The sequence below is a fragment of the Sinocyclocheilus anshuiensis genome, unplaced genomic scaffold (genome assembly GCF_001515605.1).
Source record: "Sinocyclocheilus anshuiensis isolate Anshui unplaced genomic scaffold, SAMN03320099.WGS_v1.1 scaffold537, whole genome shotgun sequence".
In the NCBI taxonomy this organism is placed as follows: Eukaryota; Metazoa; Chordata; class Actinopteri; order Cypriniformes; family Cyprinidae; genus Sinocyclocheilus; species Sinocyclocheilus anshuiensis.
Genome location: NW_015539854.1, coordinates 588,492 through 614,728, shown reverse-complemented (window position 1 = coordinate 614,728; position 26,237 = coordinate 588,492). Strand labels below are relative to the sequence as shown.

At 34.9% G+C, this 26,237-nt stretch overlaps 1 protein-coding gene and 1 long non-coding RNA gene across 2 annotated transcripts in view; one reads left to right on the top strand and one right to left on the bottom strand.

The window, feature by feature from the left end:
- LOC107684762 (receptor tyrosine-protein kinase erbB-2-like) overlaps positions 1-26,237 on the top strand; it is a 40,642-nt gene that overhangs the window by 12,346 nt on the left and 2,059 nt on the right. Inside the window, exons 2-26 of the mRNA XM_016481118.1 lie at positions 4,208-4,359; positions 4,774-4,963; positions 6,050-6,178; positions 6,268-6,339; positions 6,800-6,915; positions 7,000-7,141; positions 7,257-7,385; positions 7,574-7,700; positions 8,811-8,884; positions 9,048-9,138; positions 9,534-9,736; positions 11,111-11,243; positions 11,503-11,593; positions 12,827-12,981; positions 13,089-13,133; positions 13,607-13,745; positions 14,479-14,601; positions 16,882-16,980; positions 17,139-17,324; positions 17,668-17,823; positions 17,937-18,012; positions 18,105-18,251; positions 18,611-18,708; positions 20,049-20,237; positions 23,334-23,685. Of these exons, the coding sequence (XP_016336604.1) occupies positions 4,208-4,359; positions 4,774-4,963; positions 6,050-6,178; positions 6,268-6,339; positions 6,800-6,915; positions 7,000-7,141; positions 7,257-7,385; positions 7,574-7,700; positions 8,811-8,884; positions 9,048-9,138; positions 9,534-9,736; positions 11,111-11,243; positions 11,503-11,593; positions 12,827-12,981; positions 13,089-13,133; positions 13,607-13,745; positions 14,479-14,601; positions 16,882-16,980; positions 17,139-17,324; positions 17,668-17,823; positions 17,937-18,012; positions 18,105-18,251; positions 18,611-18,708; positions 20,049-20,237; positions 23,334-23,685 (3,414 nt within the window). The remainder of the gene's footprint in view (positions 1-4,207; positions 4,360-4,773; positions 4,964-6,049; positions 6,179-6,267; positions 6,340-6,799; positions 6,916-6,999; positions 7,142-7,256; positions 7,386-7,573; positions 7,701-8,810; positions 8,885-9,047; positions 9,139-9,533; positions 9,737-11,110; positions 11,244-11,502; positions 11,594-12,826; positions 12,982-13,088; positions 13,134-13,606; positions 13,746-14,478; positions 14,602-16,881; positions 16,981-17,138; positions 17,325-17,667; positions 17,824-17,936; positions 18,013-18,104; positions 18,252-18,610; positions 18,709-20,048; positions 20,238-23,333; positions 23,686-26,237) is intronic.
- On the bottom strand, positions 1,497-12,096 carry LOC107684763 (uncharacterized). Its single transcript, XR_001633889.1, has 3 exons — positions 12,085-12,096; positions 2,045-2,047; positions 1,497-1,601 (listed from the first exon to the last, which is right to left on the bottom strand). It is a non-coding gene; the product is annotated as an uncharacterized LOC107684763 (long non-coding RNA).

Here is a 26,237-nt window from a genome sequence, read left to right as displayed (position 1 = left end):
CTTTTAACACTCCAAAGAGAAAGGAAAACTTGAAATCGCATCATATGACCCCTTTAATTAACTGAACTTCGCATGTACGCCACATGATGTGTGACATTGTTGATATCAGTCATACTGAAAGTTCAGTGCAGATTTGTATATGTATGTGTATATGTGCCATCTTCAATTTTCCTTGAACAGCAGTTGGTTTGGATATTTTCTCAAATAGTTGATTTTTTATTTTACTGTGAAACATTACAATAGTAAAAGTTTTTAAAATATTTTTATTAAATAATAATAATATAGTCATTTTGATTTGATTTTAATCATATATTTGATATATTTTGCAATTAGATTTTTCCCCCAGATTGTGCAGCCCTATCTGTAATATGATTTACTTATAAAACTAGTTTATTTATTATAAGTCAGCTGAGGAGAATCCATTCACCTTCTAAAAACACTGAACAAATTTAAAGCAATTTTTTCCATTTTGTTTGTTTGTTTCTTTTTTTGAGTAGTTCACTTATTAGTTATAAGTTATTAGTAAGTAGCACATTTTTGTTGATTTGACAAAATCACTTTTTTTGTAGATTCTTGAAGTTTTATGTTGTCTTGCCCCTCTATTTGTTGGTTATTGTTAAGAATGTCCATGCAGAAGTCCACTGAAACAATTTCTCCATGCGGATAAATAAAGAATACTACTACTGTTTATCAGACAAGCGGCACCAATAAAATAACCATATCAGCCAGTTAAATGACCTTGGTAATATATTGATTTAAACAACTGCATAAAACTATCAAGCAAAATCAGAGGTACTCAGAGAGAGTGTGTGTGTGTGTGTGTGTGTAAAACCTGTTGGTTTGGATGTCATTGGCGATACATTGAGACTGCATTTCAGCCAGTCTGAATCAGGTGCGAGTAGGAGTTAAAAAATTATTATGTAGAAACAGAAGTACAATGAGACAGAAAGAGAAAGAGAAAGAGCCCACAGAGACATGGACTAATAGAGTTGTTTTCTATTCAAGACCACCAGCCGCCCCTCACACACTCATGCACACAGATGAGGAATAGTTAGGATGATGAAAGAGGAGCATCGGGACTTGGAAAGGAAATGTGAACTGGAGAAAACAGTGACTTATTCAGCCTCCATCAGCATGCATACATATGTCACTTCTGTTAGTGCACAAAAACAGCTTTTTCAATAATGCTTCAACACGTTAAAAAATAGCTTATTCCAAAAAAAATCACACTTATTTGCAAATTTTCATCAACGCAGCTCTGACATTTAAACAGAAAATGTTTAAATCTGTGTAATAATGTGTACAGATTTATGAATTATGTACAGGATAACCTGGAATTCACTGACTTTAAATGTTATCAAAAAATCAACAATGCAAAAGCCTCTAAGTGCCGTCTGAAATTATGTTCTAAAATGAGCATTTTTATCAGGCTCCTATATTTATGTTCAGTTATTTCACTTTAATTGCATAAAAAAGGACATATATATATATATATATTGCCATTAGAGTAAAATTACTGAACTTAAACATAGAAGCCTGATAAAACTGCTCATTTTAGAGGAAAATTTTAGACGGCACTTAGAGGCTTTTGCATCTGAACTCTTCAAACAGACTAATGAACCTATAGAGAGAATTTTTAAATTTTTGGTTTACAGTCCAGTACAGTCAGATGTTACCCTGCAGTTTACAGTGCACAGAATCTACAGTGACCTTAAAGGAAATCATCTGTGAATGAGAGTGGCCAAATATCTCCAAGCACATGCACAAATCTCAGTACAGCACTGCACATGCACACACTCTGTCAAGACATGGACGCTCAGAGAGAGTGCCAAACACATCTATTTACAGTATCCTGCACAGAGTAGCAGTGGGATAAAGCGAAGACAGGAGGACAGTAGGTGTATTTTCTGCTGTAAGTCAAATGAATACATTTGAATTGATATTAATACAGACTTTATAGGCAGTACTCTGAGTTTGATTTCCATTCTTTTATTTTATAGAACATAAGGGGCCAGTTTTACTAACAGCTTGCGCCAGCGCAAACCATCTTTTGGCGTTAAAATAGTACTGTCAGGATTTACTAAAGACACACAGTGGGAAATTAGCACTGAAAAGGCATGGACTTTACTGAATATGCATTTATAGGAGTTTCCCCTTCAGACGCAAAATGTATGGAAGGAGAGTATTAAAATGAATCACACAATGCGATTTACTAACGTTTGCACTCGTCAAATTACTGGTATTTGCGCCATTATTTAACGCCCCAAAAAAGCATGTCTTAAAGCAGGCAGTAATTTGCGCTGCTCTTGGTGGATTGCGCTGGTCATTATGTAAATGAGAGGTTGCGTCTGTGTTCTTTAATGTGCGCATTGTCAGTAAATCACGTGCAGAATTTTCCACTCTCATCGGTGCTTTTATGGAATTGCACTTTAACGCTATTTTGCCTAAATTAAATCTGGCCCAAGAAGTTATTTTGTGTGGAAGATAGTTCAGATAAGTGATATTATAATAAAACTGCATGAAGATGATTTCACAAAGTTTATGTTGAAGCATAGATGACACAGACATAATCTGTAACTGTAGAATTTCACAGAAAAGCCATGTAGAGTTCCATAGCAGTCATACAAATACAGAGTTCTGGCATGAAACTCTAGATGGCGCAGTCCGATAGATCTAACTAAATCCGACCTAATGACATCATTATCACATGGCACAGCTGATTGGTTCTCTCCTGTATCGGTAGCCAATGAGCTCGCTGCTCAACATTCAAATATATGACTAGTGCTTGCCGTAGCAGTTGCAGCTTGCTTCAGAAACCCTTTTCCTTCCCCAGCTCCACCTGTATAGATCTGCTATGAGGTAATTCGTGTATGCTATATTGGGGTTATTTCATGTATGTTATATTTGCAGCAGCAATATTTCTTACATGCTCACAGCAGCATGTTGTGGGTTTATTGGCAGTAGCAAGTCTCGGTACTTGCTCTGCCGCCGCAACAGCAGCAGCAGCGTAGCAGATCTATTCCGCCAAGACCAAATACATTAACATTGTCATGTACATTACCATGCCAATCCCTCCGAGAGTTGTCATGACAGAACTGTTATTTACAAGGCTTACACATGGTTATGCTAGAAAAAAAACATGTATGAATATCATGAAATTTTTTTAATTGTTACATGGAAAGGTAATGTAATATCCATTTCTATTGTGAATATGAAGTTTTGAGCTATATATTTGATTGGTTAGAAACTGTTCTTTATTCTTTGTAAGTGCATTCCTTATTCTGTTTTTATTTCTTTTAAATTCAATAATTGCAAGTGCGATATCATGGAAATTAATTGATTAATAGTTTTGAAAACCTGATTCACATTTCCTGATTTAAACAAATGAAATCATTTCAACATAATCTCATGACAATCTGTAACTTATTTTAAGTTTTTTCAAAATCATTTGCAGGATCAAATGAATTTGTACAAATGAATGTCTTCACACAGGGTTGAGTTTAGCATTGCAGCTTCTTGCTTACTTAATTTAAATACAAATTGTTTGTTTCCATACAAATCACATTGCACAAATTCATATGAAATTGCAGTTATGTTTTCTTGTAAGATCAGGTTGGTTCATTTGTCTATAATGTTTTCAGTTTCCAATAAGAGCCATGGTACATTCTTACATAATTTAAACAAAAATATCAATGTTAAAAATGTTCAAGGACATGTTATTTGTCAAATACCTATGAGAAGTTTTCATAAATTAATGGGTTATTTCAAAAAGCAGTTTGAAAGTAGATTTTAAGTTTACCATGTGCAAATTTTAAAGGCAAACTATTTTCCAGTAATCAGTTATTAAAAGATTCGTTTTGCATGGAGCAAGTTGCCTCATGAGGACCAATATACTGAGCTCACATAATCAAATCACTGCTTGCTTTGTCTGGAAATAGGGCTGCAACTAACAGTTATTTTGATTTTCAACTAATAAAATGTTTATTAATCAAATATTTATATGTTCAAATCGGTAACTGAAAACATTTGTGTAATGTTGCTTCCACACTGCTAGATGTCAGCATGTCCAAGATGCCTTCCATATAAGTCAGTGTGACAATAACGAAAATGAATGCGTGCACCTAATAGGTCTTATCTGGGAAAGAAAAATAATCCATATAATTTTATACAGCCCTGCTGATGTGTGCACCTTTTTTTTATTTTTCAGTATGTCTCGGGACCGATATGAAGTTGGCTTTACCCTCCAGTCTTGAAAATCATTATGAAATGCTCAGGCTGCTGTACACGGGCTGCCAGGTGGTTCATGGTAACCTGGAGATCACACACTTGCAGGGAAATCCAGATCTCTCCTTCCTGCAGGTACGTGTCTGTTGTGTGTATCTCTAGTGCTTTTTATTACACAGCAGATGTATATTGGAGCACAACCCTTTCTACATTCCTGTTCATTTTCTTTGCCACTGTGTAAATAATCACAATGTAATTAATAATGTGTATGTGCCTGAGTTTGACCATAGCATGTTTCTGAAAGACTACAATACTGTTTTATATAGATGCTTTAAATTACACAGGCATAATAATTTTTAAAAAGCTCAAAGGGTTGTGCATTACATGAATGACCCATCTTAACAAAGGCATATACTACTTCAAGTAAAACTGAAATAACTGATCGGAATAATAGAATTGCTATTTATTTAAGCTACTCACTTACAATGAGTCTCAATGTCAATCAAAATTGAAAATGAAAATATGTGCTTGTGTTTTGTTTGTCTGTAGGGGATTGTGGAGGTTCAGGGGTATGTGCTGATAGCTCACGTCTCAGTGCATTCGGTTCCTCTGGACAATCTGCGGATAATACGAGGCAGTCAGCTTTATAACTCCAGCTACGCTCTCGCTGTACATAACAACATCCACTACAGTCAGACGGAACTCGGCCTGAGAGAACTACACCTTAGGAGTCTTACAGGTAAGGAGTGTGGGTCAAATTTATATTTATTTAAATGTATAGGCCTATACATTTTTTGGATTTAAGCGTGAAATGGTATTACTTACTACTCTAATTTCCTCAGTCACTTGAGATTAAATGGGTGGTGACCAGTCTAGTTAGGGGATGCCACAGATAAGTTTATATTCTCTCTGTAAATGAATACAATTTTATAAGTCATGAAAATTTCAATTGTGAATATAAATTTTTATGCTCAGCTCTAAAAATTAGCTCTTTGTGAGTACTTGTGTATTGAGTAAATCCAGCTCAAATGATAACATCAAACTGTCAGTTGAGAGTAATTGCTAGTGTGATTCACTGGGTGACAAATGTTAACTATTTCCTACAGAACACAAAGTGGTCTTTCTCCAGTGCTCTTAGAATGTATTTAATGTGTTTTTTTAATGAAATGAATAAATGCATTGCATTGATTGTTATTTTAAAATCTTGTGCTATCAGTACAATTAAAAAAAAAAAAAAGCCTTATCCAGTAATGACACATGACTTAAAAGTCATGGAAAAGACATGGAAATTAATTTGTCAAACAGTTTGGAAACCCTAATTCAGTCATTTGTTTAAGGTTCCCAGAGTCATGTAAAATTCAGAAATGGAAAAATTAGGGGATTTTAAAATTGTGATTTCTAGGCCTAGAAGGTCATAGAAATTAATATTAAGAACTCATAGAAAGTCATGACATTTCTATAGCAAATTCTCACATTTTCTGTTAGATCTTGTGGGCAAAATGGTCCATTTTCTATTGTTAATGGTGTAGCGAGGCATGAAGAACTGCTCACAAAGTGGTAACTTTTAAATCAAGCAGTTTTATTTTGGTCAAAATAGTGAATTTGCATGACCAAGTTGACCCTGATTTGAAATGTACAATGGGAATTTTTCCTTCTCACTCAAATATAAATATAAATATAAATGTGCAAATATAAAAGCAACATATAAATGTGAACGCACTTTTATGCTCAGCTCAAAAATATTTCAAAATTGAAATTGCTCTTTGTGTGTGCAGTTGCTGTAAAATGATTTAAAAAAAGTAAAATTATCGCTTACGTTTCACAGAAATCCTGCTTGGCGGGGTTTATGTTTGGGGAAATCCTCAACTGTGCTTTCCTCAGAAAATTAACTGGGAAGACACTGTAACTAAAGTTGAAAACAAACTACTGCACCTGCAAGACATCCCAAAGCACTGTGAGTTAACTTCTAGAGAACTATACCATCATACATCAGACTGTTTAATGCGTCACTGTTATTTCTCAACAATACTTATCTTTTTTCAGGTCCTCGTTGTTCTTCAGCTTGTCCTTCAGACGGTGGATGCTGGGGAGAAACAAATCAGGACTGCCAAATATGTGAGTGTCACTGGCACATTGGCCTGTGTTTTTTTTGGGTTTGATAACAAAAAATGTGCTTAGAATTAATTCAGTTTAAGTCAATTTTAAATTCCAGCTCATCTCATATTATATTTAATAAATTAACTTTCATTTCCCAGAATGCTCTAATTTATGTAATATATTACATAATCATATAATTTTGTTGTCAATGTTATAAGTATTTTTTTATTAGTTAATGAGCATTTTTGGTGCTTCATGGCAAAATTAATATCTGTTTTGACTACTGTGTTAATTTTTTTGACAGTATTAAATCTAGTTTAGACGAGAGAAAATTTCTGATCAGTTCAATGCTACATCTCCTATCAGGGATTAAATAGAGACAATTTGAGCAAATTAATTATGTAATTATTTGTGGTTTGTCGTGAAACGTAATGAAATTCCTCTTTTGAGACAATTACGTGTACCTCTTTCTCTACAGTGACCTTTGTGCATTGCTCATCTGGCTGTTTGCGCTGTAAGGGTCCGAAACCCAACGATTGCTGTCATGTGCAGTGTGCTGCTGGGTGCACAGGGCCAAAAGACACCGACTGTCTGGTAAAAAGATCATAATTATTGCATTATATCATTCACATGTAACTGCAATGAAATAAAATCTGTTTTGCCCCATTGCATCTTTAGGCCTGTCGTCACTTCAATGACAGTGGGACATGTAAAGACAACTGCCCCCCACCCAGCATCTACGACCCCAACACCTTTCAGTCCAAACCCAACAAGGACAAAAAGTTCAACTTTGGAGCCACATGTGTTAAACAGTGTCCCCGTATGTCAAACTTTTAATTTACTAACAAAATATCATGCTGTACTGTATGTCCACAGGCCTTGATTTTTCTTTCTCTGTGTGTGTATGATATATGTTGTACTTTCTACATCTTTAGATAACTATTTGGCAATGGAAGTGGCATGTACAATGGTCTGTCCCAAAGCGAACAAGGAAGTTATTACGGTTGAGCCAGATGGTAAAGAAACACAGAAATGTGAAAAATGTGAAGGAGAGTGTCCAAAAGGTTTGTATATGCTTCTACATGATGCTAATGGTTCAAGCTGCAATTTAAAGTGTCATTGAGTTCCAAAATGTTTGAAAAAGCACTTCATAACAGTTGTTGTGTATATATATCTTTGTATACACTATATATGTTAGCATCATTTCTCCTATTCTTATCTTATATTAATTTACATATGTGATGTCTGTTAGTGTGTTATGGACTAGGAATGGGAAACCTTCAAGGGGTGTCAGTGGTGGATGCCACCAACATTGGCATGTTCGTTGGCTGTGAGAAAATCTACGGCAGTCTGGCTTTTCTTTCAGACTCCTTCAAAGTGTAAGCAAGGATAGTTGTTCACCTAAAAATTCCAATACTGGTTCTCGTGTTGCCTGTCTTCTTGCTTCTGTGGAACACAAAAGGAAGTTATTAAGAACATTTAGCTACACAAAAAAGTATTATAAAAGTGATTCACATGATACATGAACTTTATACATGCGATAGATTTGTGTTAGAAACAGACTGAAATTTCAGAGTTTTCCCCTCTGCTTTAGCTCTCAAACTGTCGATCGCTTTTATTCGATAAGGAAATGTGCATAAACTTCACTGGAAGTATTTACAGAATAAATTGCAAAAAACTCACATGACTTTGCCTCGAGATCATGTGATGGAGTAACTGGCCTAACCAGCAGATCAATCCCATTGCACAACATCTGTTGATGTCATCCTGAAATGCCTGAGCCAAAGTGATCAAAATGATATAATTATGTCTCTCATGATTGTGTCACAAAATCAGGCATTTGCCTCTGAAGGCAAGATAACGTAACAGCATTTGTTATTGCGTTTCGTCTGGTGAAAGTATTGTTTAAAAGTCACAGGCTTACCTGGTTGCAAGATCCTTTTTATTATTTTATTACTCATGATTTGTGCCAGATTCCCAGGAAGTGAAGATTTTGTTCTCTTAAACACATCGAATGGAAACAGTGCAGTGCTTTATATTTGCAAATGTTTGATGCAATATTCTTTTTTTTTTTTTTACCTTTTGTGTTTCACAGAAGAAATTAAGTCATATGGGTTTGCAATGACATGAGGGTGAATAACTAGCTGACTTTAAATCATTTCTTCTAATCTAAATATTCCTCATCCATGACTGTGGTATTGTTATACAGTGGGTACGGAAAGTATTCAGACCCCCTTAAATTTTTCACTCTTTGTTATATTGCAGCCATTTGCTAAAATCATTTAAGTTAATTTTTTTTCCTCATTAATGTACACACAGCACCCCATATTGACAGAAAAACACAGAATTGTTGACATTTTTGCAGATTTATTAAAAAAGAAAAACTTATAACAAAGAGTGAAAAATTTAAGGGGGTCTGAATACTTTCCGTACCCACTGTACCTATTGTTACACTTATTGTATTAAAATCTCTTGTGTTGTTAATACAGAAATGCAGCTACCAATTCATCTGGACTGCAGTGGAGCGACCTGGAAAAGTTAAAGACAATAGAAGAAATCACAGGTGAAGATCACAGTTCATATGGACTCACATCATAAAGATTATAAAGGAAATACAAGTCTATACCGTAGATCTGAGCTAAAATCTGCATAACAACACTACTAGTCGTACCAGTCAATCATTAAATGAAATTTGCATTTGCAATAACATTATATTTGTTTTTTAGGATACCTGTACATAGATGCATGGCCAGATTATTCGTTTAATCTGAATGTTTTTGAGAACTTGAAGGTGATCAGAGGAAGAATGCTTTACAAGTAAGTATATGTTTGTCTGTTTTTGGTTCGTACTTGAAATCTATCTCTTCTTTTGCTTTTTGTTCCTTATTTCCTGTTTCCTAATTCTGTCTTTAAACACGTGATTTGCTAGACTATTTACCCACTTTTCTTGTTTGTCTAATGTCTAGTTAGACTTATCAAACCTGCAGTTTCCTGTTAGTTGTAAAAGTTAATGATTATCCTGTACACTTGCTTGACACACACAAATGGGGCTATGATAGATTAGTAGCTTGAAACCCACTAAGAACAATTCAGCATTATAGCAAGGACATTTGCACAAGCAAACTAAGCAGTTTTTCTGCTTAAATGTATAAATCTAGTAATCTACTTGGTGATATAGTTAATGTATTTAAATCATCTTTCTCTCTCTGCAGGGGTGTTTTCTCTTTGGGAGTTCAGTCTTTGCAGATCGAGTCTCTCGGGTTGCGTTCCTTGTGCAGTGTCAGTGGAGGCATAGTACTGATTTATAATAACTCCAGACTGTGCTACACCTCCTCTCTGCCCTGGAACTCACTGCTCCACCCCACACAGGGACCCAACCTCATCAGCAACAACAACCAAGACCAGCAAACATGTGGTTAGAGCCCATTCTTATGTTTGTCTGACTGGAGCGATGCATGCTGTACAATACAGTCATGAATACTGTGCATCTTTAAGCATGACACATGGCAGAGTGACTATATGCACATCATGGCGTTGAGTACCTTGTCGTTTTTTCAAAACAGTTACAACATAATTCAAATATTATGTATGCAAATACCCATTAAATACCAGCATTGTAACCCTACTAAGCCTACTGTATCATATTTGATATGCACATTTCTAACTAAGACCTCTGAATTAACTATTATCACTGAAAAATATGTTGTACACAGTCTTCTTCATGCCTTCTGTCACCTTTTGGTACAACTGTGAAAACGCCACCTTCAGGTTGTGTTTTTTTCCAGTATTTAATTTCTCTGTGAAATTTTTACTGATTTTATTTTATTTTTTTCTTTTGAAGGAAACGAATAGCTAAGAATAGCTTTTATATTGTTATGAATATTTTAAAATGAACACTTACTGGGCTGAAGCAGCTTAGGTTTACTTGATATCCATACATAGTTTTTAGATAAAAATGTGAGTATCAAATATGATACATCAGGCTTTTGAGGAATGTTTATATGTCCATCTCGCAAATACTTACAAAGATATATTATTGTGAGATACTGAGTTCTAAAGATTATAAAGATATAAAAAGTTATAAAGATCTCATTGGTTTACATTACAAGTTATTGATTTAATATTATTTTGGCCATATAAATATTAGCAACTAAACCAAATGGTTATCAAATATGACAGATAAAATAACTTGATTGCCTGATACTTGATTTCAAACATTATTTAGTTTACAACATCAAATCTGTCTGTGTTTTCGAATTACACTAAAATGTATTTGAAATATGTTTATTTCATGCTAAGTATACTACAAACATATTTACATATTTATGTACTTAATAAAAAAACTCTGTACTTTTGGTATATATGCAATCGTACTTTTGGTATACTGACTACACTTTAAAAATCTTACATTTAAAGACCAATATTATTCAAAGATCATACAGTCCTCATTAATAGTGATATTAAAACACATTTTAGGCTTAATATTAAAAAATGTGCATTGTGCACAAGTAGTCCAAATAAGGTTAAATTATAATTTTTATATCTGTATGTCTCGAGAGATATGTAAGTAAATATATTAATAGATTTGAACTACTCTATACTTAGTATGAAATTAATGTATTTTAAATACATTACTTTTTTTACTAGGGTATGCATTGTCTGAGTTTATTTTTTAACTTATGTTAAAAAATGTGTTTGTTCCTACTTTTTAATTTCCCATAATGAGTAATATTCCATGACATGCTTCACTATGGAAACAAACACAGGACATTCTTCTCTCTCTGTGTAGTTTCAGAGGGGAGAGTATGTGACCCCCTGTGTGCAGATGCAGTCTGCTGGGGGCCGGGACCCAGTCAGTGTGTGTCATGTGTGAATTACAAACGTGGGACGGAGTGTGTGCAGCAATGCAATGTCCTACAGGGGTGAGTACTGTATGAATAAGCATATTTTTTCATTTTCTTGTTTTTTTGTGCTTTGTTATGTTTACTTACTAAAGTACACATAGGAATCATATAGATTATTAGAATGTTGAATATTGTGAACAGGGCTTTTCCATTATTTCCGTTTCAGACTTTGTATATATCAATAACTGCTAATGTCATACAATAGAATGTAGACTCGTATGCTGTTGTGGTTTTTAAACTCTTACTGTTTTCTGTACTTCAAATGCATTTCCCACAGGTCAGTGCGAGAGTTTGAGGATGGATTACACTGTGTCCCTTGCCATCCAGAGTGTAAACCAGTCAACAACTCTACCTCCTGTACAGGCCCAGTAAGATGTTAATGCAGAAACAAATACACAGGACTGCGGCTCTCTAGGACCGAACTTGCCTACCCCTGCCCTAACCCTACCTCTAAACCCACCCCTCACGCAAAACTTTCTGCATTTTTAGATGTTCAGAAAACATTTTGTATGATTTATAAGCTTGTTTCCTCATGGGGACCCAAAAAATGTCCCCACAAGATCAAAAATCTCTGGTATTACTGTCATTGTGGGGACATTTGGTCCCCATAATGTAGGTAATACTAGATAAACTTGCCTACCCCTGCCCTAACCCTACCTCTAAACCCACCCCTCACGCAAAACTTTCTGCATTTTTAGATGTTCAGAAAACATTTTGTATGATTTATAAGCTTGTTTCCTCATGGGGACCCAAAAAATGTCCCCACAAGATCAAAAATCTCTGGTATTACTGTCATTGTGGGGACATTTGGTCCCCATAATGTAGGTAATACTAGATAGACACACACACACACACACACACACACACATATTTTAAATAATATATAATGTCACCAAAAATACAAATTTATTCAAATACAAATTTATTCATTAATTACTCACCTTAATGTTGTAAAAATAACAAAAATGTACCATAAATTAAACAAAAATCAAATGTATTGTGATTTGTTGTACATTGCATGGTATATGCAGTCAAACCAAAAATTATTCAGACACCAGATATCATTTTTGATAATTTTTTTACTAGTGGGTGCAGGACACTATAGTTAATTTATGTAAGTGAGGAAAATAAAGTAAACTGTGACATATTATACCCCAAAAGTCTTGACTACCAGTAAAATTTATAAAAATTTGGGACCAAAAATTATTCAGACACTTTGACCTGACCATGTTTTGCTTAGGTGTTTTTTCTTTAGTTGCTAATGTGACCTTTTTACACCACAGACTGATTTAGTATAATTTTGCCAGAAAAAGTTTTAGAATTTTTATCATATGTTAATGTAAAAAAACTTGTGTAATATAACTTGTGTTTGTTTGTTTGCTGGTTTTTATTGTATCTGTTATATTTGAAATGTTGAAAGTGTCTGAATAAATTTTGTTTTGACTGTGTATATATTCTTTGGTGTTGCATTGGAAAATAGTCATACAGGTAGAACAACATGTAGTTTTCATTAGCATGCCAAAGTGTTATTTTGACATGAAGATTTTTTACATCTTAACAATCTTATATTAATTAAGGTTTAAATTGTGTTTTTTGTGCAGGGTCCAGAACACTGTAAGGAGTGTTTGCACTTTCAAGATGGAGACGTGTGTGTCGAGCGCTGTCCCAGTGGAGTGAAAGAGGACCAGCACACTGTGTGGAAGTACTTCAATGCTACGGGACACTGTCTGCCCTGTGAGAGCAACTGCACCGTCTTGTGAGTCCCTCGCTCAGCCCATGGACCGTGATCCCAACTTTTAATATCAGCTCATGTGCAACAGTTTAAGATTTTATATTAATTTTCTGTTTTGTGTTTACCGTCAGGTGTCCACTGGATGATAGAGGGTGCCCCATCCAAAAGAAAACTGGGTAAGACTTTATCAATGACAAATGTGTGTATTTATAATAATTATATGCATTAGTAGTGTCTACAGTACATCACTTTTAATTCTGCTCACGGTTTGAGCAAACCTATCTCAAGTATTAATCTTAAAAGAGTTAACTGAGTACCTCTTTTCTTCTGGTGGACAATAAAACAAGGCAGAAACCTGAATATCATAGGATGTGTTTACCCTTGATTTTAGGGTTTCGTGACATTTGGGGTGGTTTGTTAGCCTTGACTATCACCCACAACCCTAGCAACAATGTAGAAATCCAACCCCCTAAAACATTTTAGACTTGTTGTGATGTGTTTTGCACAGTCAAACACCATTCAAATTTAGAAAATGTAAAAGTCTGGTTAGTAATCTACTGTACTAGTACTGTAGTAAAGTACAGTATAGCTTTAGCTATAGACTGCACAGTCTTGCTTAAATCGAATTGTTTGTTGTAAACCCCTGCAGGCCTGGGACAACAGTCGCAATCACAGTTGGTGGAGTGTTTCTTTTTCTCATTTTGCTGGCGCTTCTGGTGTTTTACCTGCGACGACAGAAACACCACAAAAGGAAAGAAACCATGAGGAGAATTCTACAGGAGCATGAGGTCAGAACTCTGCAGTGTGTTTCATTTGCATGTAGATTGCTTTTCAATCCTTAGTTTAAAACTAAGACAACATACTGTAATTTTATTTAAGCATTTATTGAAACTACGCGGCAAAAATCACTCATTGTGAACTTGTCCAACTTTCTTTTGTCAGCTAGATCAATGCATTAGGATTTGTCTGCCATCATTTACACAGCAAAGGGCCTATTCTATGTTTAGAAACTCAGCTGATTTTGAGTTTGAAGTCAGCATGTTGCAAGCTATCAACTCAATCCTCTAATAAGCATAAACGTAGCACATGCAAATACTGCGAAAATAGTGCATTTTAATACGAATTTAGAGATTTTTTCGTACTAAATCAGTTTTGAAATTATATGTCATTTACACTGTACAAAATATTTACTTGAAGTCCCCCTGATATTTTAAGTTAGTAATAAATCATTTACATTTTTCTGTTTTCATCATATTTGGTGGCTATTTTCACTGAGCTTGGCACAGTGCATTATGGGATTTCCCTTTCAGCAAAAGGATGGAAATGGCCAAATAAGGCATCTTTGAAGGCAGCAGAATTATGCTGCTTACCTTTTACCTTTTGCAAAATGCAAAAACTTTGTAGTTTTCCTGGCCCTATTAAATGTAGTGAATTATTTCTACTTTTTATGCAGTCTGTTTGATTTGACTGCTTCACATGTTGAGTACCATAGTCTTAAGGCATCTTATTTTTTTCCTGAAGCTGGTGGAGCCCCTGACCCCGAGTGGAGCGATGCCAAACCAGGCTCAGATGCGTATTCTCAAGGAGACCGAGCTGAAGAAACTCAGAGTGCTTGGTTCTGGAGCCTTCGGCACGGTCTATAAGGTCAGTTATCTGTTACCATTCCTCAACATATCAATATTAGTTGTTCAGCTGGCACTCATAGCTCCGGAAATATGTGACCAGCCTACTGCTATCTTAGCTCATAAACACATTTTTTATCCAGTCACCTGAGCAAAGAATGCAATTTGACTAATGCCTCTGGAGCTGCAGGAAAATGACTTCATGACAGTGCTGACTGGCTGATCGCACCACAAAAACTCATAGTCTCAACACTAGTGCATATATAAAGTCAGCAGACGGGGAAAATATTAATACTTTTATTCCAAGTTTTTCTGTCTAAAAACTGGCAAAGTAGAATGTTTTTGAGTTGTGTAGTTAGGACCTCTATTAGCCGTACACAGACGAACTTAAACATTCAACCTCAAATTGTATTTCTTTACATCAGTTGTTCCCAAATGTTTTTGTTAGCTGAACCCCTTAGACGTACCCCCTGAGATTTTATGTTAATATTTCAGTCATTTAAAGCTGCAGTCCATAAGTTTTGCCTCTTTGTCGCCATCTCTGTTTGAAACCTGCAATTGTAGTTATCTGCGGAATTGTTTTCTTTACGTGGGTTGTGCACGGCTCCAGCGTGGATGAATCTAATGTTTTGATGTGTGGCTGTTAGTCACCACACTGGTGTGGATCATACATATCTATGGTGTGGATACTGTACTTCGGAATCACAGATACTATGTCTTGGAAGTATGAAGCGAGTAAGAATTTTCTCCAGATATTGTCATCTGAACAAGTAAGTAACAAGTCTGCCACTTTTTTTCTGACCAACTGAGGAAAAAAGCATTACAATAAATTGCGATACCAATGGTGATTAAATCTAACAGTCGCTTAGTTCATATCACATCAAACCTTGCAAATTATTATTATTGTTATACTTTGTTCTCCCTTTGTTAATGTTAACAACACAGACATTGCGTGACAATGTGTATGTAGTGTGTATTAGCGTTACATGTAGATTTCAATTTCTTTACAGTCTAATCTCTAATGGTCATACCATTTGAATTTCATATAAAGAAATTATTTTAACCCAAAAAGCAAATTATTCTAGAAAATACAAATCTTGTGTAATCCCACGTATCTATAATCAGATGCACATTTAAAACTAGAATATAATCTAATTTCAGTCATTTACATGTGTTTTATAAACACATAATCCTTTCTGGATTACAATCCGCCATCAAAATAAATTTAATTATTCCAGCTGCTGTGAGAAAAGGCTATAAACGATCCGCCACCTGCAGCATCTTCACATGCGATATAGCCTATACTAGCCGGGACAACTTCTTTATGTTTACAAGATGTGACGTAATGATGCGGCGGCATGCTCGAATTTCCCATGAAAACGTACCAGTACAACTCAAATTAGAAAATATTATTATAAGCTTACCGTTGTGAATCAGGCTAAAGTAAGGAGATAGTTTTGAACACTGGATGGTTATGTACTGCAGCTTTAACAACACATTTACATGTTCATAGTCCTTTGATGTTGGTTAATGGTCGCATGACATGCAAGTAGCTAGATAAAATGTTAATTTTTTTTTTAGTAAGGGTTTTAATTTGACTTTGTTAGTGGGCTTTAATGTGGACTCAAACATCTTTTAGTTGTGATAGTGTCACAGTCCATATTACTTTCACACTGGTGTTTTAGCAACATAATCAAATTATATTATTAATATTACATTTGATTGGATAATATGATATTATTTTTATATAATATACAATATTTTTAAATATATATTATATATTAAAATAAAAGAATATTGTAATTTTGTATTATTATAATGCAATATTATTATTACATTATTATTATTATTAATATAACTAATGATAAAAATGAAGAGAAGAAGTATATTGCTGTTTAAAATTACTACTTTAAAGTACTTTAAAATAAAACATGAATATTTATTAATAGTCATTATTTTATTATTATTTGCTGGCAATCAATCCACTCTGAGACAAAACACTGGATTGTAAGCTTCTCATGTGTAATGAACATTACCGTGCTTCACTGAAATATGCAGTGCATCAGACTGTACATTATTTAATTAAATTGTTGCCTTTGATTTGATAATAATCGCACTAAGCTATATCGTAATAAGCTATATTTTCATTTTACATTTGTTATAATTAATTATTAGCTTCTCATCAATTTAACAAACCCCCTGCAGCTCTCTTTGTGCACCCCTGTTTGGGAAACCTTGCTCTACATTATCATTCGTAATGTAGTTTAACCGCATTCATGCAGAGTTTCTCTCATTTCACCAGGGTATCTGGGCTCCTGATGGAGAGAATGTCAAGATCCCAGTGGCCATCAAAGTTTTGCGTGAGAACACCTCGCCCAAAGCCAACAAAGAAATCTTGGATGTTAGTGTTCCTTTCATTCCCATATTTTACTGTAATATTAATTTCCTTTTAACATTTTTTTCATCTGTGTTACAAAGATTAAGAGGACTCTTCTTCCTAATGATAATAAGTGTGTATTGCATATGTGGCTTTTTCTGTATATGTGCATCTCTCCACAGGAGGCATATGTGATGGCTGGTGTAGCGAGCCCATATGTTTGCCGTTTGTTGGGTATCTGTCTGACATCAACAGTTCAGCTGGTTACTCAGCTCATGCCATACGGTTGCTTATTGGACTATGTCAAAGAGAACAAGGACCGCATCGGCTCTCAGTACCTTCTCAACTGGTGTGTACAGATTGCTAAGGTAAGAATGTCACCTGTGCTGATGGCGGCAGAATATACTTATTTAATTCGCAGACTTTTGCAATTTAATACACATGCTAAGCCACATTACGATTTCAGTTTTAGATGGATTGACAGATGCTTTGCCAAAGAAATGACACAAAATACAACATTACATATACAGATCTTTTTTTTTATTTTGAGAAGTGTAAAAATGTTTTAGGATTCAATATGAAAGACTGTGATGCCATTGTCTAGGTAATTCATCGGAAACACTGCAGTTACTCACATTCATTTGTGGACTCTTCTCAGCTACATGTCCATTTTGTGCTCATGTTCTCATTTCTGTTTCTTTGTGTACCCAGGGAATGAGTTACCTTGAAGATGTCAGGCTGGTTCACAGAGACCTTGCAGCTAGGAATGTTCTGGTCAAAAACCCGAACCATGTGAAGATCACAGACTTTGGGCTTGCTAGATTGCTGGACATAGATGAGAAGGAGTACCACGCTGATGGGGGAAAGGTGTGTCTATATGTTGCTTTGGTTGAACTGCTGAAAGTGAATTTGGGTACAGTGTTTGGAAATCCACTACCCTGTGTTTATTGAGAATAGGATTATGTGTATGTGTTGAATAGGTGCCAATCAAATGGATGGCACTTGAGTCCATATTACACCGGAAGTTTACACACCAAAGTGACGTATGGAGCTACGGTCTGTATCCGCATGGGCTTACAGTTTCTCTGCTGTGACTGATAACCCTCTGGTTTAAAATAACCTTTGAGGCTTGGCTCTTTCCATCTCAGGGGTGACTGTGTGGGAGTTGATGACCTTTGGCATGAAGCCATATGACCTCATACCAGCGCGGGAAATTCCAGACCTACTGGAGGGGGGAGATAGACTCCCCCAGCCGATCATCTGTACCGAGGACGTATACATGATCATGGTCAAATGTTAGTAGTGTTCATTTCTAACGATAATAAGGATTAGCATAGTGTGTATATTTGATTCAAAGTTGTGATTCCGAGTTTTCCTTTTACTTCTCTATGTCAAACTGTCGATTACCACAAAAAAAATCTTGACACATGTTTCAGTTTACACTTTCCCCAAAAAGTGTAAATACTGTGGCACTTTCAGGAAATTGCTGTTGAGTCTCTCAACATCATAACTTCTGCAGAGTGACTTTTGTTTATTACACACTGAGAGAAGTCAAAATAAATTTCTGTGTTAATTGACAAGATGTCACTTTTCCTAGGGTTTAATATGTATTGAATATGTAGGGAACTTTTTTGACCGTATGACCCTATGCCAGGTTGGATGATCGATCCTGACAGTCGACCACGATTTAAGGAGCTGGTGGAGGAGTTCACCATCATGGCACGTGATCCCCCACGTTATGTAGTTATTTTGGTGCGTGCATTTTTTATATTTTGCCTTTATGAACAATCAGAATAATGTAGGGCTGCAACTAACAACTACATTCAAAAGCAAATATTAAAGCAATAAGCCCCAAGAAGCTGTGGTTTACAGTGAATTTATAACAGCTAAGGGGCGTTGTTAAGCACGACGCAAAGCGGAGTGCCTAAAACCCCCTTAGCTGTTATAAATTCACTGTAAACCACGGCTTCACGGGGCTTATTGCTTTTATAAAATGGTTAATCCATATACATAGTAAGGTTTCACAGAATAAAACAGAGCAAATAAAGTGTAATGATATAAATAAAAACAGTATTCTTCCACCAAACAACGTAGTTCTTCAGAAACAGTTGTGGTTCCAACAAAGTGGTTGCCGAGCAACACACAGAAGTAAACAAAGGTGTATGTTTGTAGTGTAATTTACAACAGCTTCGAACGCGGCTAAACCAATCAGAATCAAGGACCGGAACTATCTGTTTTATAAATATAATTTGTATATAATTATAAATATTCTATTGATTATATTTTAGAAAAACTTGATATTCCACATCTTGCCCAATGATCTCCTTTAAAAAAAATGTATAAATAAGGAAAACATTTTATATATAAAGTATGCTGTACAAAAACTTATTTTGAAGTGCTGATATTCTCATGCATATCCTAGTAAAAATAACCTATGCCATAATTTGCTTAAAATACATTTCATACTAAGTATACTTCAGATCCATTAACATTTATTGACATATCACTTAAGACTTAATGATATAAAATTATAATTAAACATTATTTGGATTATTTCTTTATTGCACAATGCACATTTCTTAAAAGTATGTCTAAAATGTGCTTTAATATCACTATTAATAAGGACTGTATGATCTCTGATTGGATGATAATATCAGTCTTTAAATGCAAAATATTCAAAGTGTACCTGAGGTATAATTGCAATAGTTCCACTTTAGCACAATCAAATGTACTTCAGTATATCTTTAGTTGGACCTCAGCACTACTTCCGTGAAACTAAAAGTGCATTAAGCATAAAATTAATAGTTCCAATTTAGTAGACTTTAGGTATACCAGTATACCAAAAGTACAAATGTAGGGTATTTTTATTAGCACATAGATATGTAAATTTATTTATTTTTAGTATACTTAGAAGAAAATAAATGCATTTCAAATACATTTTAGTATATTTTTTCCACTAGGGTAGTGCAAACTGAGTAATAATGAGGTTTGTTGTTGATTATTTGTATTTAATAATCCTGTCCTTTTGCAGTGATGTCTTGACATAGACATAGATTGTGGTGGTTTTCAGTATTTTTTCCTGCTTTTTTCAGAATGATGATCAAATGAGTTTGTCGAGTCCTGTTGATAGTGAGTTCTTCCGCACACTGCTGGCAGAAGAAGGGGGGAATGTGAAAGAGTTACTGGATGCAGAAGAATACCTGGTGCCTCAGCCCGATGGCATCTTCAACACACAAGGAGAAATGAGAGCCAACGGACCCAGCAGACACCACTCTCATCGGGTCAGAGATGATTAATAGAATAATAATATATAATAATAGATCATAATTACTGTATGTATGCCCTCTTACTGTTTCAAACTCATTTTTCTTCTGTGGAACACAAAATGAGAAGGTTTAAAGAATGTTCATGCTGCTCTCTGTAGTGACCAGGGGCTGGGAATGGGGAATCAGTAGTTAAAACTGTTTCGGCAAATTATAATATTAAAATAGAACTACATGTAGTTGAGGTAGCAATGTCTATGTTAACATCCTCTAAAAGTGAAATGAGCATAACAGCTATGATTTAAACAATCTTGACAAATATAAAATGTATTATAAAAATTATTAACCACACATTTTAGCCTTATAAATGATTATGTATGTTAAATATGATAAGGAAGACAGGCTGAATGTCTGAATGAAAATGCAAATTCACTCTCTAACAGTAGGTGGCGCTTATGGAAAAGCAGAAATACAGTGTTAACAGTCATTACTCCTGTACACAAAGCAGTGCTGCGCTTATAAACACTACACTAGGTGTCATACGGATGTAAAATGAAAAGAAAATGTAATCAGACTTTTCTGAATATATATATACCCCCAAACGCTCCCCCAAAAATGGTCAGTGTTGGGCAAGTTACTTCCAAAATGTAATACATTATATATTACTAGATACTGTATTTTGAAAGTAATTAGTTACATTACAATATTACTGTCTCTGAATTGTAATGTGTTACACTACTTTTGAGTTACTTTTGAGTTACTTTCACCAAAATATCCACAGAAGTATTACAAAATGCCAAAATGTAGTTTATTGCTGCTCATTCTACACCCAGGGGAGGGTAATGTGGTAGGTCTATATAGCATAAAATTATAAAATCATTAATATGTGGCCTATAAACGATTGATATTATGGGGGAGGGGTCAAGCAACACAAGCAAGCAACGCGCAAACTGTGCGCAAGAGTTATGCCGGTGAACATCAGTCAATTCACTATAGAGAAAGTGAAAGTAATAAAAACTGACGGAGCGTTCTAACGCTGCATTAACGGCACATATTCTCTGAGACAACAAGAGATAAAATTACTTCAATATAGGCTGATGATGGTATATAACATTGCCAATTTTTGATGCTTTGTTTTGACAATATCTCTGGCTATCGTCGATACATGATACAACGCATCTCAGCACGGGGAGGTTATCACGGGGCCCCCCCGCAGTGTGTGCCCGTCTGCTATGCCACTGTGTGGAAATAGTTGTATGAATTGTCGGCACTTTATCTATTGTAAAAAATGGTTAGAATTTACCATGTTTTCCTGCCAGTTGGCATTGAGAGTGACTGTCACTTGATGGTCAGAAAAAATGACTAAATAGATTAATTAAAAAATTAATTAAAATAAAAAAAAATAAAAAATTCTCCCTTTTCTAAATGCGTTCATAAATTGTATTAATTTGTAAGTGTCATATTTGGCAGTTGGCATTAAAGTTATATCACTAATAACATTGGCATATGAGAAGTTTATATCACAGAAAAAAAAATCTAAAATATGCCTTTTTCAAAGCTGCTGTATATAAAAAACACAAGGTGGCTGAATTTGTATGCTGAAGCTTATAGGCGTTCATTATTTTCACTCAATTTAATTAGTTTTTTAGCACCCGCCCCCACAGCACCCCCAACAAAAAAATCCTGGAGCTGCCACTGACGCTAATTCAATGCGAAACTAAAAGCAAACAGCGTTGTCGTGCAGCCTACCTCTCTCCTTCGGCATTAATCCAATTAAATGTGTCCATATTTGAGATGTATTTGAATGCTATCGAACAGCGGAAACAACAAAAAAATACTCCGTCATTTTTGGTCATACAGATCATTCGAAACTGCAATGTGTTTACTTTTATTTCTGTCATTTCGGTTTCCTTTCCGTGGACATTCGTAGAGCGCCGCGCCACACAAATAGCCTATGAACCAAACGTTCGTTTTGTTAATCTGTTAATTAGGCTATTTAAGTCAAATATTTCGCATATTCATTCATTTTACATATAGACTATGATTTAACAAAAACAGATTTTGTTATTTTTAGTTAAACTTAATTTTTGTTGCTTGTCTGCGCTCGTCCTCCGCCTTTTTTCTCTTCTCCGACCCCGCGGCTCTCTCCGATAGCTCAGTGTTAGTGGCACCAGTCCAGGTGTTTCCAGGTTTTACTCGTGCTATTTCTCCATGTTGAGAGTTTGGTGTCTAAGCATTCTTATCCTTTTCTCCGATAAACGGAAAATAACAGGAGTGTGTCCATCTCACAAATGTAGAATCCATCTCTGCAGTCATCTCAACCATCTAATTCCAGCAACAGAAGATAGACGAACTATTTTACCCGCGGATTTTTTTCTCTGGTGCTGTTTTGCGGTGTTGGTAAATTCACCACTTAATTTTGAGTTAAAATATGTTGTTGTAACTTGCGTTACTGAGATTGTAACGAGTAATAATATTACCCAAATTTTATCAGTAATGCGTTATATTACTGCGTTACAGCAAAACGTAATATACTACTGTAATATTATTACTTTTGTAATGCGTTACTCCCAACACTGAAAATGGTGAATGTAAAAGTTGCCAAAGCTTATTCTGTTCTCAGCTGTGTGTAGCACCTGCAACTCTACATATCTTTCCCAGAGATCTTAACATTAGTAAAGAGTGGTTAAAGTGGATTCAGTACATTTAAGATGAATGTTTGTATTTCTGCAGTGTAATGTTTCCTGAGCCCTTAAACAAGAAATGTTATTCAGGTAAATAGAAATAGAAACTAAGTAAAACTAACCATACTAATTTAATCAGTAAGATTCTCATGACAGCAGTTCATGACCTGAGAAAGAAACTGACAGTAGAAGAGTTTCTATAATCGTCTTTTATAGTGTCCTTTGTGCCAGCGCTGAATATATTCAGCAGTATATATTTTGTGTTTGAATTGTGACAGATTTCTGAATGCAATGGGCTTGTGTAGCTAGAAGCATTGGCATTTGTGTATTTCTGTAGAGTATGCTTCAGGTCAAGCAGTCCCTCAACTGCCAGTGTAACGCTTGTCCTACTTTAACAATAATTTAATTATTTTTTGTTTTTCTTCTCTAGAGTACAGATCAAGGCTTAGAAGTAGATGGTATGCCAAGTGGGAGGGAATTGTACTCTTCCTTCAGCACGCTGGGGCAAAGTCAGTACCCAACTCTCCCTGTGAGGGCAACAGCCAATGGCATGTGGCCTGGTACACAATACCCATCTCTGGTACGGAGCATATCCCACCGTTCAGGCCAATCAGACTCAGTGTTTGTGGACGGTTATGTGGAGGACAATGGCCCTCTATCCAGTCCTTGTCGCTATTCTAAAGACCCCACCATCCCCAATGGCATAGATGGAGAGCTGGAGACTGATGGTCCTATCAGGTTCCTGTCGCACACACTGCCACGTGGAGCACACATACAACCTGGTGAGTGAAATATATAATTTGCAGTAAAGGCAACTCATTTTACTTCCATAGTGACATATTTCTGATTAAAATAGTATTTTATCATCCAAATGAAAGAATAATTTAAAGGGAAATCAAGTTTTGATTAAATATTATAACGTCATAAATATATACAGGTTGTTTTTGCATATTAAAATTAATGAAAATTCATCCCTAAATGGCCAGTAACCAATAAGCTATGTTTCCATCCACCTATTTTTATGCGCATTTTGGGATATCGCATAAAAAACGCTGGATGGAAACACCAAGATGCGCATAAATTCTAAAAATGCACATAAAAACTTATGCGATCAACTAAGTAGGATAAATTTCTTATCCGGTAAGAAAACATGTTCATAAACTACAATGGAAACACTTTTACCGAATTTGCATATTAAAATTAATGAAAATTCATCCCTAAATGGCCAGTAACCAATAAATGGCAGATGTTAAAATGCTACATATATTTATTTTTATTATTAATAAATGAATATAATAATATTACATTTATTTATTATTAATAATACATATTACTTAAAATAATTATTATATTATATACAGTGTTGGGGAGTAACTAGTTGCATGTAACGGAATTACGTAAAATTTCTGCACATACTTACATTTTTAATTTAATATTGTTTGTAAGCAACCTAAATTATGAGGACTCAAAACTTAGAAATTTCATCATAAACCAAATGAACGTTGTTATATCAGAGTAATACCCATGTCATTATACAAATTTGTGCTCTGATAAATCATATAAACAAGCACACACACACACACACATACATAATTGATTTCTTTCCCAAATTGCATTGACTTCTTTCACACATACTTATTCAATAACATTATAATATTTCCTGTTTGGGTTTATGTATATGCTTTAATTTTTTTTAAGATTATCAGTTTTTTTTCCAAAGCATTGTTAGATTCCAGTAGCTATGTTTCCATCCACCTATTTTTATGCGCATTTTGGGATATCGCATAAAAAACGCTGGATGGAAACACCAAGATGCGCATAAATTCTAAAAATGCACATAAAAACTTATGCGATCAACTAAGTAGGATAAATTTCTTATCCGGTAAGAAAACATGTTCATAAACTACAATGGAAACACTTTTACCGAATAAATTCCTTAATGCGCATCAAAAAAGACATGTGACTTTGTGATGGGACAGCATAAAACTGGACCAACCAATGGACTGATCTCATTGCACAGCATCTGAAATGCTAGTTTTGTCATTCTTAAATGCTTGAGCAAAGTCACGTCAAAGTGCTTTGTTATAATTTACTCCAAGAACTGTGTTCCCAAACAGCAGACTCCGAAAATAAGATAAGATGACCGCATTTCGTCTGCACGCTCTGAAACTCGTAATTTATTGTATACACAAATTATTTTATACAGTGCCTTCTCCTACTGCAGCAAATTTAGTTTTTCTTTGTGATATTTAGTGCAAGTTTATCAGGAAGTGACGATTTTGTTCTCTTCCACTCCCTGGATGAAAATGGTGCTTCATTCGCAAATGTTTTATGCGATATTCCAATTTTGCGCATAAGTTTTATTCGTAACTTTGGATGGAAACATAGCTAGTGTTTCCTGTCATAGGTATGCAAAGATTTTATCTCAAAAACAGTATCATAGCTATTAAACAATCTTGTTATGATTTTAAATCTGTATTTAACCTCAGAACGATCTCAAAGTAAAAAGAGGTGCTAAAGTCTGATTTTGTGCTTTAAAATTTAATTATTATAATCTTAATTCAAGTGATAAAGGATATTGAAAGTCTGACAGTAATTAGTGTTGAGTATACTGTAAGGTTAACCTTGCCTGCTTTAAATGTTTCAAAATGATTATCAGTTGAAAACATTCATTAGAAATTTAGAAAAGTAATCAAAAAGTAATCAAATGTAATCAGTTAAATTATTTTAGTAAAGTAATTGGAATAGTTACACTACTTATTACATTTGAAATCTGTAACCCAAAGTAACCGTCCCAACAATTGTCTAAATTGAAAATAATACACATTCACGGATACGGTACCAATGTATTGTGCATTTCAACAATTTTAGCAAACACTTAAAGGGTTAGTTCACCCAAAAATGAAAATTAGGCTGTGTTTTACTCACCCCCGTGGCATCCTAGGTGTATATGACTTTCTTCTTTCAGACGAATCCAGTCAGAGTTATATTAAAAATCGTCTTTGATCTTTCAATCTGTTTAATGCCACTCAGCGGGTGTTGCATGCATCAGTCCAAAAGAAGTTAAATAAAAAGGCGACCATCCATAAAAACAAGTGTCTCACACGGCTCCGGGGGGTGAACAAAGGCACACACACACATACATAATTGATTTCTTTCCCAAATTGCATTGACTTCTTTCACACATACTTATTCAATAACATTATAATATTTCCTGTTTGGGTTTATGTATATGCTTTAATTTTTTTTAAGATTATCAGTTTTTTTTCCAAAGCATTGTTAGATTCCAGTAGCTATGTTTCCATCCACCTATTTTTATGCGCATTTTGGGATA